At 45.3% G+C, this 16,996-nt stretch overlaps 1 protein-coding gene across 1 annotated transcript; it reads left to right on the top strand.

Annotated features, from left to right (window-relative positions):
- The first annotated feature begins 5,120 nt into the window (after window positions 1-5,120).
- Window positions 5,121-15,086, top strand: PLET1 (placenta expressed transcript 1). The gene is made up of 4 exons (XM_079101664.1): window positions 5,121-5,342; window positions 9,674-9,875; window positions 12,577-12,638; window positions 14,739-15,086. Exons 1-4 carry the CDS (start codon window positions 5,159-5,161, stop codon window positions 14,945-14,947), a joined length of 657 nt encoding a protein of 218 aa, XP_078957790.1. The 5' UTR covers window positions 5,121-5,158; the 3' UTR covers window positions 14,948-15,086.
- Window positions 15,087-16,996: the final 1,910 nt, after the last annotated feature.

The raw sequence follows: 16,996 nt of genomic DNA, 5'->3' as shown, positions 1-16,996 counted from the left end.
AGCCATGGATGTGACTGGCAAAATGTCTTGGGTGAAGATTAACGATGCAATAGTGACTTTCACTCCAAGTTCTATAAAGTGCACACGGCATGTTCGAATTAAAATGTGCTGTATCTTGACTACATTTGAATGTGAAATGCTAAGCAGCCAACAGATCAGCTGGAGCGTGGAGCTACGTGGCCCAGGGAAAGCCCAGCCGGCAGGAAGGAGGCCAGGATCGAGCCTGTCTTTTCAACCAAGAGGTTCTATCACTTCGGGCAGGTTGTTTCATCTTTCTGTGCTCAGTTTTCTCAGACGTAAATGTGAGAGGTACATTAAAATTATTTCTTAGGGCCAGTTGAGCTTGCAAATTCTTGATGTAATGTAAAATAGCGTATCCTCCCTCAGAGAATTTGTAAGGCCTCAGGGAATGAGAAGGATGGTCTGCAGATTCTAAAAGGCTGACCACTAAGTTGCCCCTAAAACACAGGGGCCCCACAGTGGGATCCTCGAGAGCAAAAAAACCACCATTTGAGCCAGTGAGCCAAAGGCACAGGTTCATTCATAAGCCAGCAGCTGTGAACTTGAGCATCCATTGCAGGCAGCCAAAGAGGCCCCTTTCCCTCCGAGGGTGGCCCTTCCCCTAGAGCTGGTGCAGTGGCCTGCCGTCAGGGAAACGCCACCTACGCTGCCCTGACTTTGCTGCAGGCACGTTACATTATCTCCTTTAAACACTGGTGCAATCCTGCAAGGCTGGTATTATTTTCCCCATAATATAAAGAAGTCAGCTGAGGCTCCAGCAGGTTCAATTCAGGGTCCTGTCAAACTCGGGGCCCCAGGCTCTGAGGCCGCACTCCTTCCCCCACATTTGCCACGCTGGGTTCCTCACCTGTGGCTCACTCAGAGGTGGATCTAAACCCCAGAGCTCCTCAGACAGATGACTCCTGCCTCCACCAGTGGTCACTTCTGGTGACTTTAAAGGAACCTCCCTTTAGACTTTGACCCTGCTAGCTGTCTGTCCCAGAGAGACCAGTCATAACTGAGGTGCTCCCCAGGTCGTCCAGCACGCGGAGCCCCAGCATAGACTCAGGCAGACTGGCAAGTGCGGGGTGCACAGTGGTCTTAGAACCTGGCGTTTCCAACTTAAATGATTGGCCTCACATCCAGTTCCAGCCCAGGTTACTCTGATCAGCTGCTAAGCCCTGGCTGTTCAAGGCACGGTCCAGGGACTGTCAGCATCGTGGTATCATCTGGGGCCCTATTAGAAACGAGGACTGTCGGGCCCCACTCCAGACCCTCTGAGTCAGAGTGTGTGTTAACAGTCTGCTCCCCATGACTCGGGCGCACATTAATGTTTTAAAAACACTGTTCTAGAATTACCTCTAAGGCTTTCGTGAAGTAAGTGTGAACTTGCAAGAAGTAGAGTCCAGAATTCCAGAGAAAGGGGTGGAGGAGTAGAGGGAGGCCCCCATTAAATTTAAAAATGTAGATTTCTTTTGGTCCCCTGTCCTAAGAAAAATCAAATCCCTTTCTGGCTAGAATCAAAGAGCAATTTGTTTTGCCAGTGGTTGCTCCTGTAGCCAGCAGACACTGCCTCCTGCCTAGAGGCAATTCCAGACTCTTGACAAAGGCTCTTAGACTGAGCACCACACTGCAGTAAATGAATGTCACAATGCTGCTGAGATCAGAGCTTTCCCTTCGTAGATGTTCCCCATTCTCCCTGTCCCCAATCATCAGGAGGGCTGGACTATCAACAGCAGGACTCTTGTGTGTGATTTTCTTCTGATCCACTGCCTCAATCTGGTACAAGTGAAGGAAGAAAGAAAGGAAGGAGGGAAGGAAAGAAAGTAAGAAGGGAACAAAACAAATTAACGTGTTAAAAATCCATACATCAGGCCCGCCTCATCCTCCAAAGCAGTTTATACATATTTTCCTTTTAGTACACATCAAAATATTTAAGATTGATATTTGTGCCCCAGTTTTCAGAAATGGAGACTTTGGAGGTGGACCGCAGTGGCAGAGAACATGCTTAGCATGCTCAAGGCCTGGATTTAATCCTAGCATGGCGGGCAGGGAGGTGAACGGTGGAGACGAAAGTTCAAATAGGTTAAAATTCTTCCAAAACCAGGAGTCTGAACAGATATAATACTAAAGTCCTGTCACAATCCTTCTACTACCCTACTTGCCTGCATGGCTAAAATATTTATTGTGAGATAATTGACATACCGTAAAATTCAATTCAGTGGTTTCTAGTATATTCACAAGGTTATAATACCATGATCACTATCTATTTCCAGAACATTTCCATCACCCCAAAAATAAACCCCAAACCAATTACCAGTAATTTTCCTTTTCACCCTTTCCTCTAGTACCTGGCAACCACTTCCTATATCCTCTTGCATAATCACAAAATATGGGGTCTTTTGTGTCTGGCTTCTTTCACTTAGCATAATCTTTTCAAGGTTTATCCATGTAGCATCAGTACTTTATTCCTTTTTCATAGCTGCAAACTAGTCCATTGTATAGATATACCACATTTTGTTTCTCCATTCACATTAGGATTATTTCCATTTTTTTGGTTATTATGAATAATGCTTCTATAAACATTCATGTAGAAGTTTGTACATGGACATGCTTTTATTTTGGGGAATTCTAGGAGTGGAATTGCTTGACTGTATAGTATTAACTCCATGTTTAATTTTCTGAAGAAATTTCAAATTGTTTTCCAAAACAGTTGCATCATTTTATATTCCCACCAGCAATGCATGAGACTTCCAGTGTCTCTTTGCCAACACTTGTTATTATGTATTATTTTGATTATAGTCTATAAAGTGGTATCTCATTGTGTGGCATTGTGTGTATTTATGTTTGTGTGTGTGTGTGTGTGTGTGTGTGTGTGTGTGTGTGCTGGGATTGAACCTAGGGCCTCATGCATATTAGGCAAGTGCTCTACAACAGTCTTTTATTTTATTTTTTTGAGGTAGTCTCGCTAAGTTGCCAGAGCTCCCCTTGAACTTCTGGTCTTGCCTCAGTCTCCCGAGCACCTGGAATTCTAGGATCACCACCGCACCCAGCTTGAGCATTTTGTATTTCTCTTTGGAGAAAGTATTTAAATCCTTTGCCATTTCATAAGATTACATGTCTTCTTCCACTGAGTTACAAATGTTCTTTATATATTCTGGATAGTAGGCCCTTATCAGATATATGATTTGCAAATATTGTCTCCCATGATTTAAGTTCTCTTTTCACTCTTCTCATAGCACCCTCTGAAGAACAAAGCCTTTTAGTTTTGATAAAGTTCAATTTACCTATTTTTTTCTTTGCTTATTTTTGCTTTAGGCATTATACCTAATAAACAGCTGCCTAAACCAAGGTCACGATGATTCATACCTACGGTTTTCTCTACGAGTTTCATAGTTTCACATTTAGTTCCTTGATCCATCTGGAGTTAACCTGCAACAGCATAAGGCAGGGGTCCACCTTCACTCTTTTACAGATGGTGATCCAGTTGTCCCACCACCTTTTTTGCTAAGTTCTTCTCTGTGTTTATTTTAGGGCATGCCTTAAGGCCAGGTAGGCACCTGGTCAGGTGGGTAGTTTACAACTCTGCTTTAACCTTCCCTTCCTGCCTGTCAGAGCTTCAAGTTCAGCCAAATGGGAAAGATATTTCTTGGATATTTCCTGGGCATGTTCATGGACCCACACAGGCACATGGCCTTCTAGATTCCCAAGAATTCGTTTGAGCTTTTCAAAGCCCACTGTGGACATTTCATGCTTTGTCTTTTCTTCTGATTTCTGCTCAGTCTATTGTTAGTCCCAATGGAATCATTGCCTCAGGAAGTGGCAAATGTTCACAGATTCCCGCTGATTTCTTTCACATTTTTATTAGTATATTATAAGTTATGCATAATATTTGGGTTCATTTTGACATAATCATATTGTTATTGTTGTTTTTTACAAAAATCATAGTGATAAGGTTGTTCACACAGAGAAAGTTCTGAGTTGGGTGAAATAAAGACAAATTCAGAATCAAGCTTTATAAGGCAACTTCCAAATAGTGCTACACAGTGGCAGTTCTCTATGATGAGGGTTTTTGGAAAGGTCCAAACCCATGCTGTCCCTTCCGTTGGCTACTGTTTTGCTGGTCTTCACGGCCGCCACAGGTGTAAGGCTGTCTGCTTCCAAGGCCGCCATGGAGGTGGGGCAAGGGAGTGGGGCCAGGCAGGTTAAAATGCCACAGTGCTTACTCTTCTCAAACGAACGTCTGTAGATTGCTGCAAGCCTTTGGTTAATGTCCAGAGTTCTCAAAAAGTTGATTTGAGCCTTTTTTGCTGGTGTTCTCATGGTTTTATGGAGGAGCAGATTTTTCAGAGTTCCTCGCTTCACCACTCTACATTCTTCTCCTGGCAGAACACTCCGAGTATTACCTTGATTCAATCCTACATTTTGGGTTTTTTTGTTTTTTTTTTTTTTTTTTTTGTATTGTTTCTACTCACAAAGTAGCACATTTCTTTCCTCTTTCCTTCTTCTGTTTTTAGTAGTTTCCTTATGTTTCAGTAGTTTCCTTATGTTATGGCACTACAAACAAAAGTGTCAGAAGCAAAGTGGACCTAAGCTGTTTCTTTCCAAAGAAATAAATAAAAATCCATATTGAGTCTTTCTGTCTCTATGCCAGTCATGAAATGAACTAGGGATTGGAGACATTTCAATTAAGGAGGATTGGGAAAGGGTGTGTAATATTTCAACAAAGAGAGCTCCCGTCCCCGGGTTCCCTGCGGGAGAGAGAGCAGAGCTTCTAAAGAGACCTCGTATGTGGTAATCACTGGAGTGCATTTCGCCCTGCTGGTGCTTAACACTTCTCGACAGCTTTCCTCCAGCGGCAGATGCTGAGATGAGTGAGATGCAGAATCAAACCACAAGCCCAACATTTCCCTTCTTGAGCAAAACTGGAGTAGGTAAAGGATCATTGGTGACAGGTGAGGAGCAAGTGGTGATTCATCCTTGCTGGTGATGTCTTGAGCCAAATTCCATCAGGCAAGTGTACTTCCAGGAGGGGTGGGACAAAGATTTGCATGTCTGACCTCATGCAGAAGCTCAGCCCTGGAGCATATAAACAGGCAGGCGTCCGTCCTCAGCCTTACCAGTGCCAGGCTCCGCCACTTCCAAACAGAGCAGGGCCATGGCAGTCCCCGGATTCATGTGGCTACCCCTGGGGCTGTCTCTGTGCTGCGCCCTGCACTTCTCTTCTGCCAGCTCTATACGCTACAGAGACAACTGCATGGTCTTTGACAAGGTCTTCACGGCCAACGACTCCGGCCTCAAGGTGAGCTCAGACGTCTTCGAGAACATCACTGTCTACACAGGTGAGTAAAAGCCACTTTTTCTGCTGTTCCTTGTTCTCTGAGGGGTGTGAGCCACAAGCTCAGAACACACCCCTCTTTCCCTGTTCTCGGTTATGCAAGACATGTGCTTTTAAATCGAATGGGGAGTGAGGGGAAGAAAGAGGAAGAACAAAACTATGTGAAAAAGTGGGCCAAGGGGACTATTTCTGCAGTTCCCTGGACCTAGAGGCATGAAGTCCAAAGCCCTAATCTGAACTTTGTTAATCTACTAAGCCCTGCAAAACACAGCTGGCACAAATTCTCTGACAAATAAAGTGGGCGTTTTTATCATTTTAAGGGACACAACTACATCACAGTATATAGTACAATTCCAGGAGGCCTTATTTGCACTTAACCTATGGGTGAAAAATCTTATGAACTAGAGAGACGGGGAAAACATCACCATCCCACCTAATATGTGAGGAACCTGGAGCTGAGAGAAGTTAAATGCTGTGTTCAGGGTCTCAGTGCTAGCCAGTGGCAGAACCAGCTCTTGAACTTGGTCTTTTCATTCTTAACCCCATGTTTTTCTTAGAAGTATCTAGAAATTATTTTATAAATTTCCCTTTGGGAATCAGTCAAACTCACAAGTCAAGCAACATGTTTTCTGCCCTGGGTTCAATCCCCAGTACCACAAAAAAATAAAATAAAATAAAAGGATGTGTATTCTAATTAGTTTCATGACAGCAGCAACAATATTTGACGTGGTGCTTTATATGTAAAAAATATTAGTCCTCAGACTGACCTACTGAGTAGGTCCCATTATCTGAAGCACAGATGCTAAGTGACTTCCTCAGGGCACAGGGCGACTGGACCGTGGAGCTGACATATGAACCTGCCCTGATCGCATGTCTCTCAGTTACAGAAATGAGAGCCAACTCTCCTTACTACATGCTGGGTACTGTTCTAAGGAGTATTATTGTCCCATTTTACAGATCAGAATGGAGGCACAGAGAAGTTAAAAGTTTCCCCAAGGTCACCAGAATGTAACAGAGCTACTATTCAAACCTAACTAACAAGATGTGTCCAGCTTCAGAGCCAGCCTTCTTACCCCTGCACCATACTGCCTCTCTTAAAAGTCTAAACACATTTTGCAGAGAGCACCAGGGGGACAGCCACGCTCACGGTCTCCAGATTCTCGACCTCAGCAGCATGGCATGACTTCTGCCTTCACAGACTCAGCCTGGCTTGTCTTTCCTTTCCACTTTTTCCTGGGCACTGCCACTAAGTGCTTCAGTTGTGACGGGGCTAACTAGGTCCCACCCCCTCGGGCAGTGGATCCCGGTCTAGCACAGCAGGGAGGGTAAGACAATTCACAATGAGTCCCGGTAAGTATGTGCACAACCTGGGGATTCAGGGGCCTTGCAGCAGGAGGGCTGGCAGGGCCCCGATGTCAGATGACGCCTCATGGGGTGAAGATTTCGTTAGTGAAATGGGTAAACGAGAAGCCTATCACGTGAAGACCCTGTAGAGACAGGGCAGATGTCTAAAAGGAGGGTGACAGGAAACGGAAGTCACGGTGATCCACTGGGGTGAAATGGCAACCACAGTGTTCACAGAGGTGCCCACGGAAGCCGGGAAAGAGAGAGTGTTCTGTGAATGCTTTCCCATTGATGCACATTATCAGATTCCACCCAGAAGGGAAATGTGAGGTCTCTGGGGTGATCTCACGCATGGTGGGAATACTTTAAGTTGAAGATCCAAATCCTCTTCCCACAGGGATGAGCAGAGTCAGATTCCACACCAACAGCTACACAGCAGGCGCCGAGGCTGCCTCGGGCAGCATCACTGCCAGGACTCAGGGCTTCCAGGGACTTTGAGGAAATGCCCACCCAGGTCAACCACCTTTCCTTATTTTGGTTTCAAAATTCTTTTACATTTGAGCATTGCGTCGACATTAGTAAGACATTAGTATAAATTAGTAAGAGATTAGTATAAGTGACTTGGCAGATCCCAAGAGACAACCACAGCGCAGGCAGTATCTTAGAGCAAGTTCCCTGACCCTGTTTTGATACTAGGGAGAGAAACCTTAAAACAGTGGCATTTACACTAAGCCTGTGTTGGGTCAGCACCTTCCTCTTTTTCCTTCTTTGGGCAAGAGGAAGATGATTTGTTGAACTTTCTTTCTGAATTTTCAGTTTAAAGTACCACATCAGATGCGTGACTTTTTTTTTTTTTTTGGTTAGGGGGTACCAGGGGTTGAACTCAGGGGCACTCAACCACTGAGCCTCACCCCAGCCCTACTTCGTATTTTACTTAGAGGCAGGGTGTCACTGAGTTGCTAAGCACCTCGCCATTGCTGAGGATGGCTTTAACTCGTGATCATCCTGCCTCAGTCTCCCAAGCGGCTAGGATTACAGAAGTACCACTTTTAAAATCAATCGACAAGCAGTTATTTATTGCCCTCCAGGTGCCCAGAACTGGGATGACCAGATACTGACACAGCTGAAACCACCAAATATATTTTAGCACTCAACTGTACGGTAAAAGATGTAAATGTTTCAGGTGTGAGAGGAAAAGTGGGCTAATGTGGTCCAGAGAAGGGACATGAGCAGGATGTTGGAGTGGAAGTGGAGATTGGAAGAAGGGAAGCATTCCAGACAGCAGCCAGACATGAATGAAGGCCAGGGCCAGGTAGGGCCAGGTGTGGGCCAGGTGCATTTGCAGAACAGGGGGAGACCAATTATTCCTAGAGCAGAATGCAAAGAGCAGAGTGAAACTAGGTTCTTAGGGTCCCAAAAACCACATTCTGGGTATTATTATTGACAAGACAGAAGCAGAAATATAAAAGCAGGAATGTTTCGATGCTCTAGAAGGAGGAATATTTGGAAGACTTTGGACAGGCGTGTATCCTGATGCACGGTTGTGGGAGAAAGTCTGGTCTGGCCACGGTGTTGTAAGGCAGCCTGAGGGAGAAGAGCCTGAGGCCAGAAATCCAGAGAATACAGGCGCCTAGGAGAGGAGAAAAGCGGGCTTGATCCAGAGTGAAAGGGGGAAGTAGAAAGAACAGGCAAGAACACGTCCTTAGAGAACAGAGTAGATGACTATCTGCATGACACCATCATGCGTTACCTTCCGCCATGATGTACAGATGTGGGACAAATGTTACCGCTCCCTGAGCAAGTCAGGGCCTGTGGGATTAAATCAGCTGATTTTGATTGGCAAAGCAAACAAATAGCCAAAAGAAATATAGTGTGCTAAAAATAATAACAATTTACTCAACATCCACCATGTGTTAGATTTTTTACCTTCTTCTCTTTAATCCTTCCAGGAACCTCTCTAGATAGGTATCATGATCCCAGATAATGAGAGGTAATGTCCTTGTCCCCAAACCCAAAACAGGTATAAAGTGGGCATTCAAGAAATGAGTGTGGAGTGGATGAACACTAAGGAAACTGAGGCTCAGAGATGACACAGCCTGCTGCTGAGTTTTAGAGCTAGAATTCAGTTCAGGACTGTTTGAGCTACATGATCCACTTTCTCTGCTCTGTGATGAAGTCTTTGAAGGCCTTTGGGGTGGTGAGAGATCCTTGGAGAGAACATAAGCCTAATACTGAGAATTTATTCATGAGTGATCTTCTAAGGGAGGAAATGGAGAGATTGAAATATTCTCCTCAAATTTTCTCCCTAATACATATCAGAATGCTGAAATTCACAAATATCAGCCAGGTCCCCTGTAAGTACATGCCAGGCTGGGTCAGCTGGGGAGGCTTATCGGAGCAAAGAATAAACCTAAGGTGTTAATTGACAGGTATTTAGTTTAGGTCCCTGTTGACGCAGAATCCCCCCTTCTCATACCTTCAATATCAGAGGCCTAGAGTATCAGCACTCCTGGGATGTACTATGGTTTTCCTTAGCAACAGTATTATATTCATGGAGCAAGTCCCAGGAGCCCACCTGACACTTTCACATCCATCAACTGTCCTCACCGCCCTGGAGGAGGGCCAAGCCAGCCCAGCTCAGAAAGGTTTGGAGATTCATTCCTGGAATCTCATCCCTCTGCAGCAAACCTAGGCCAGACGACAGGTCTGTCAATCACCTTTCACTGTAGAAAATTTGGAAAACACACACAAAAAAAAGCACTAGGAAGAAAATTAAAATCATCTATAATCTCAAAACCAAGAAGTCACTACAGGTAATATCTCAGTGTATTTCCCTCCAGACATTCTTCGCCTTCTTTTTCGAAAACAGCGCCGTGCTCTATGCACTCATTCTTTACAACCGTCTTTCCTCAAGCTTATTTTGATTCCGTGCCCGGTGCCCCCGCCCACGCTGTGCAGGTGGTTGATGGCTTTCTCACCCTTTCCTCCTAGTGTGGGTTCCTGTGAATGACAAGGACAGCGCCGTGGTGCTGCGGGCTGTGGACAAGAACAACCGCTCAGTGGGCCTCTGGCAGGACGCGGATGAGGACTGCAACAGCAGCGCCCTGTATCACGTGACTCGCTTCAAGCGCGCACTCTTCAAGGCAAACTGGATAGTTTCTAATTCTGAGGACTTAACTGGGGTCGAGCTGCAGTAAGTACTTGCTTTGGGCTTTTACCCTTTTATTTTGGGTTGATGAGGTTTCACATTGACCCAGAGGATCGAAATCACGGTCTGGATGCAATGCCGAGAACCCAGCAGTGGCGCTTTTCTGCTCAGCGTTCTCTGCCATGCCTTTCACCTGTGCGAGCACGCATGCGTACACAAACACAACACACACACACACACACACACACACACACACACACCACACACCACACACACACCACACACCACACATACCAAACACCCACACCCCCCACACACACCCCCACACACCACACACACACACCACACACACACACCACACACACACCACACACACACAACACACCACACATCCACACACACACACCACACACCACACACACCACACACACCACACACACCCACACCCCCCACACACCACACACACACACCATACACATACACACCCCCCACACACACCACACACCCCACACACACACCACACACCCCACACACACACCACACACCACCACACAACCAAACACCCACACCCCCATGCACACACCCCACACACCACACACACACAACACACCACACACACCACACAAATGCACACACACCACACACACACCACACACACACCACACACCACACACCACACACCACACACCACACACACACCACACACCCACACCCCCCACACACACACCCACACACCACACACACACACCACACACACACCATACACATACACACCACATACACACCCACACATCCACACACACACACACACCACACACACCAGACACACCACACACACGTACACACACCACACATACCACACACACGTACACACACCACACACACACCACACACCACACACACACCACATACCACACACACCACACACACACACCCCATCACTACCACATCACACCACACCAGTTATGTTAAACAGAGAAAACTAAGGCACCATTTTTCTTTCAGATTCTCTATATGGAAACTAGAGAATCACTATTTAAAATAGATTCATTTCAGAAATGGCTTACTAACACAGAAAGGTGATGATTGTGTAATGAAACTGTTTTCCTACTGTCACAGAAAATGGATACAATCGAATCTGAGGTGAGGCTACTTCGAGCTGGCATCACACTTGAACAAACCTTCCTCCTAGCTAGGGATTTGATACTAGCTTTACTTTAGGAACCAAGTGTTGGGAAGTGTTTGCGTTTTCAGACTGTCGTTCTGTACTGAACGGGCAGGCCTGACTATCAGGCTGTGTCCACTGTGAACAGCCCGGTCTCTGTGGCAGCTGGCGACCCTGATGAGGCTGTCAGGACCTTTTTGCTCTCTCCAGTCATGCTCTGGGCCTGGTCTGACTTAATTGGTTTCGGAGGAGGGACTACGATACCCACAAGGTAACGTCCAGGAGCAGAAGCCAAAGAGAGCTGCTACCATTCAGGCTGACAATGACAGCAGTTGCTTAGAAGCCAGCTAAGGCTAATTAGGGCAAGAACGTTCCTTCCATCTCACCTCATTAAAGCCTCCACACCCCATGCAACAGCAAAAAGAGGACAAAGTGACAATCCACAAGAGAAACAGCACAGTCTCGCTGACAGCGTGGTCTCCAGAACCCTCCTAACTCACACACCCACTAAGACAGGCCAGCCCCGGCTTGTTCACAGCGTGCACGCTGCACTCGTGGCCTTGATTGGCAAGACTGACTCAGGGGAAAGGAAGACAGGACGTAGGTGACTCCACTGTGTGGGCATTGAACTGAGTAGGACAGAAAGAGAATGTGAAAAGGTCCTGGCCCGTGAGATGTCACTGTGAGGTCGGGGAGCCGAAGTCCAGACATCATTTCCTCCACATCCCCTGCACTCCCAGACCAAGGAGGCTCTCTGCCATACCCTCTCATAATTCCTCCACTTCATCAGAACACAAATCCCAACTGTGATCCATCACTTAACTGGTTAGTTGATTCATTCACTTAAAACCTGTCTCTCTGAAGACACTGTAAATGCTGCCCGGTAAGAAGGGTGTCCCATGTTCTTCACCCCTGTCCCTTCAGCACTAAGCACAGTGATTGGCATGTAAAGTCCCTTCATTAATTCTTTGCTGAATTATAAACAAGGGGCTGATATGATAAGGACCCCACTGATATAACAACAGGAGACCAAGCTGTACTGGTCATTTCACAAACATTAAGTACCTACCATGTGTCAAGCATTGTTGACAACAGAACCTGCCCTCAAGAAGTTGATATTCCAATAGGAGAAGCTCCTAGCAATTCTATGCAGTAGAAGGTCCAAGCTCCCTGATGGAGATCTGTCTGGGTTAGTAACAGGGAGAAAGGACTTCATAGAAAAGGTTACCACTGAGTCTATGGACAGGTGCAGCCAAGAGACATGTGACCAGGTGTTAAAGACAGAGAGACTGTCTTGAACAGAGACTGGAGGTATGTACCAGCGTGTGAGCTGTTCAGGGTGGTGAAACTGGTAGGGATAGGGGATGGGAGAGGCTGTCTGGAAGTAAGACCTTGAAGGATGTTAGTCAAGACAACATAGAGCAGACCAATATTGAATGATCTGCTAATTGTGTCATGGAGAAAGTAAGCACAAAAGGGACTAAGAGGGTGGGTGCTCAGGAAAGGCAGAGATGGGAACTGAACTTGTGTATCCTGCAGCTGAGGTCCTCACCATCTGTCTCACTGATTTACTCTCCACAGAGTCTTCAATGTTGATCTCAACAACACAGCTACATTTTCTTCTCTGAAACTGGGGAGAAAAGGTGAGTTCTGAGACTCATTTGCATTTTTAGCAATACACTCAATTGTCCAGGAAAATTACTTTATGAGGACTCCAGAAAAAGGGTACTTCTTATCACATATTATCCAGGTATCGGTCCAGTGTCCCAGTTCCTGGAACCTCTATAAGATTTGCCCAAACTCTTATCCCATGCCCTGTGGAAAACAAAACCCTCTCCAAGATTTCTGTAAATTCCTAAGGGCCTTATGGTCTCCTGGTCACCTGCGGCTCCAAACTCCTGTTTCCTTAGGAGCTGTTCCTATTCAATATCACATAGACATTGACATGAAAATCAACATCCTCTTCCATTTTCACAAAGAATCTCCCCACACACAGAGCCTTCATTGGGTAAAATAAGCTTGAACCAAAGAAGTTAAAATGGGTGTGAGGGTGGAGGTGGAGAGTGATACAAACAAAATGTCGATATCATAGAGAGATCAATAATTTCTCTGGATGCAGCGGTACACGTCTGTAATCCTAGTGACTCAGGAGGCTGAACCAAGTTGGAGGCCAGCAATTTAGGGAGATTCTCATTAATTTATCAAGACCCCCTCTCAAAATAAAAATTAAAAGGACTGGGGATGTAGCTCAGTGGCAAAGTGCCCTGGGTTTGATCACCAGTGCCAAAATACTGCTACTCCTACTGATAACAATATTACTTTCATGAGTTCCCGTTACCATTGGTTTTTCATAGGCTGTAGCTCCCAACCTCACCCTTACTGAGGTTCCTCACCCATCTTCTCCCTTCTCTGTCCCCTTCCTTTTCTTTTGCCTCCCTGTAGGGAGTTAAACTCAAAAAATGAGGTTCAGAAAAGATATGCAGTTGGCCTAGGACCACACAGAAAGTCTGTAGCAAAATAAGGTCTTATACTTTTTTCTACTTTTCTCATACTTACACTAAAACCCAAAATGATAATCTTTTCTGATGAAGTGTTTAAATATAAGATTCACCCAGGAATGAGAACCACATCTTTCTCAGGGTCCAGATAACAGGACTTCCTCAGGAGCCCCGAGCACTGAAAGACATCCAGCACGCTGCCTATTTTCCTGCCAGTCATGCATTGCAAGATGTGCTCAAAGGGAATAATTATTTCCAACAACAAATTTTAAAGCGATTATGCCTAATGAAACTATTATATGAAAGTCTTCACTGTTTCCTCGGTGGCTTTCCCTCTGTGAGAGAACTGGGATGTTATTTTCTTCCTGGAGGACATTTTTGAGATGAATACTTGTGTAAATACTAAGAAGGGGAGGGGAAGTTTGTTTCTAATTAGGCCCCCTTAGCTTTTACGTTAATAAAAATCCACTTAAAAAAAGAAAAAGAAAGTGGTTATGTTCCAACTCTTTGGCTCCATGGAATGCCAGAGAATATGTGTCCTGGGGAAATGTTAAATGAGATAAGTCAATGCTGCCAAACTGGAAGGCTCCCTCCAGGCAGGTGGAAGACCGCCCCACCTGGGTAAGTCACTGGACTTGCCCTTCTTTCCTGTCCTGTCACTCCCTCTGTGGTCCACTCAAACCCTCCAAGTTCTAGCTTTTCTAGGATCAGACAGGCGTCCAGGACTACAAGCCTGGCTTTCTCTTCAAGACAACCTCAGAGAATTAAGCCCTGATCATGTGAAAATGACCAGAGTTTCACAAAGCAGAGCCAGGGGTTTGGACAGGGCTTCTTTCCATTAGCTTTAAAGCACGGACAGCAATATTCAGGTTTGAACAATATCAAGTTCTCTCAAGCCTTTGACATTAACAAGAAGAACGTAAAAGGTGCCACTCTGGATCATATTTGCCCTGCCAAATCTCATATTAAGGTCGTGAAGTTATTCGAGGGCAGACTACCCACCCCAACAATAAATTCAGCAGTATCAGTTCAGTAGCTCTCTCCTCACCTTGCAGGGCTGTGCACACCGTCAGGGTGGAGAATCAGGTTTGTTACTTAACACTCTACCCCCCAGTTATCCCCTCCCCTGCACACACCTGGCCCTGGAGAAGTGTTGACTGAATTTGACCCATGAACTCTGGTGCCAGAATTCGGTTGGGGGAGCAGAGGCCTTCAGGTTTTTTGTTTGTTTTGTTTTGCTTCTAGTGATAACCACACCCTGGACCTCTACCTTCACGACTTCTGGGAACAACCTGACCACAACCATGACCACAACCATGACCACAACCATGACCACAACCATGACCACAACCCTAGCCACAACCAGAAGCTTCGCCATCCGAGTGCTCAGCAGCCCTATTGCAGGTGCCATTCATATGCTGCTTGTTTTTCTCACCAGCAAACTTCTCTTCTAAAGGAAACAGGCAACGATTGCTCCACCTGGGGGCGTCCCCCATGCTCAGGTCCCATGCCAGTCGGAACTGGGCTGGACTGTTTGCGTGTGTGTGTGTGTGTGCGCGCGCGCACGCGCGCGCGCGAGCGTGAAGGCTCCCTCTTCTCCAGTGTGCACCTCCACTGCACTGCCTCAGACCGCAGACCCAGGGCACTCACTGGAGCACCTGGGTCACACAGATGTTCAACTGGATCTTTCAGGACACAAATTATGCTTTTTGTAAATACTTAGACCTCTTCTGACTATCACCTGGAGTTCTGCCTCTCAGTTTAACATGTTGACAGACAGTCTGAGCTTTTGCTCATTACGGAAAGATTCCTCTGCACACCCCCACCCCGGAGTTTCTGGGGAAAGAAACCTTCCTTCTTTTTAAGACAATCACAGATTTCTGATCAAACCTGCTCAGGTTACACTCTGTGACTCCCACACTCCGGAGGAAAGGAAAAAGGAGAAATAGCCCTGAGGCTACCGGCAGCTTCCATCTGATCCACGCCAGTAGCTTTTGAAGAGCAAGAGAACAGGAAGATACAATGTCTGAGCCAGGAAAACACGACAGGAAAAATTATGTCATAAATGCATTTTTTCCTAAGTTACATCAAGTGAATGCTATGCCAAATGAAGATGATGAATGTGTTCAATTCAAAGATAAGTCTTTAGAGAATGATTAACTTAAAATACAGAGAATTCTAGTTTTATTCATTTAGGTATTAAAAAAATTAATGAAATGAGTGTGTGCATGTTTTTAAGGTTAAACCTAAGGGTGGTTTTTATTTTCCTCAAGTACAAACTTGTCATTTTCCTCCTACTAGTAATTTCCACTAAAAAAAAAGTGTGCAAAATACTTACAATATTTATAGTACAATGTAAAACCCAAAAAGAGAACCCAGGGCATTTCCAGTAATAAGCTTAAAATAAGCAACAAAGTTTTAATAATTATGGTAAATTCTAGGGTGCCAGCATTCTTTCCTGATCTCTAAATTCATGTGCCTTTTACAAGTTTGGACCCCATGGTACCCTCTCCTCCTTAGGAAAACTCGGATGATATTCCTTACCACTCCCTGTTATTTGAAACAAATACTTAGTCTGCTTATTCATTAAGGCTTGACTTAAGAAGTAACCTGCCACAGAGACAGATTGGCTGTGGTTCTTTTCTAGTGTCCAAAGAGGTCACAGAGTGAACTAAACAATGAATTTTGCCATTCAAGATTTTCCATCTGCTAATTTTGGGCCTGGGAAAAGTGGTGTACTCCTAAACTCTTCAGAGATAATGCTCCTGAGGTTGATGTCACGCCAACCTGAGGGAGAAGCAACAGTGGTTCCTGCAAAAGGCTGAGCAATTTTATGGAATGAGGAAGAGTCCGTAAATGTCCATTTGTCAACATGTATCTTCTACTTCATGATCGTTAATATTTAATACCATAAGAAATATATTAGTTTTTATATTGCAAAAGTTCCTGCTTAGAGCTGGGTGCAGTGGCCCACGCCTATAATCCCATCGGCTTGGGAGGCTGAGTTAGAAGAATCGAGAGTTCAAAGCCAGCCTCAGCAATGGCAAGGTGCTAAGCAACTGGGGGGGGCGGGGGCGGCAGGGGACATCCCTAAATAAAATTACAAAATAGGGCTGGGGTTGTGGCTTAGTGGTTGAGTGCCCCTGAGTTCAATCCCCCATATCCAAAAAACACCCAAAAAGTTCCTGCTCTGATAAATATTTCTACCCTCTTCCCTTAGAAAATATATAAAAAGTATTTTGCCACAGTGTAGTGGCCTCAATCAATCACAGATCTGGTAAAAGTCAGGGTAGGAATACAGACCTTGGAAAACTCTGATTTCCCATTTAACCACAACGCCCTAAGTTGGCACTGACCCTGTAGAAAACACTTACTCTGCTCCACTGTGTGAGTGTGTAACAAAAACAGTATTAATAGGAGTAGGGATCACTACTCAGTAAATAGTAGCCATTGTTCTACTCAGTGTGTGCCTCTCTGGGTTTGCCCATGAAGTTTGTTAAAAT

Source organism: Sciurus vulgaris (genome assembly GCF_902686455.1).
Source record: "Sciurus vulgaris genome assembly, chromosome: 11".
Lineage (NCBI taxonomy): Eukaryota > Metazoa > Chordata > Mammalia > Rodentia > Sciuridae > Sciurus > Sciurus vulgaris.
The sequence above is the reverse complement of the archived record's forward strand: the minus strand, read 5'-3'. Positions and strand labels throughout refer to the sequence as shown.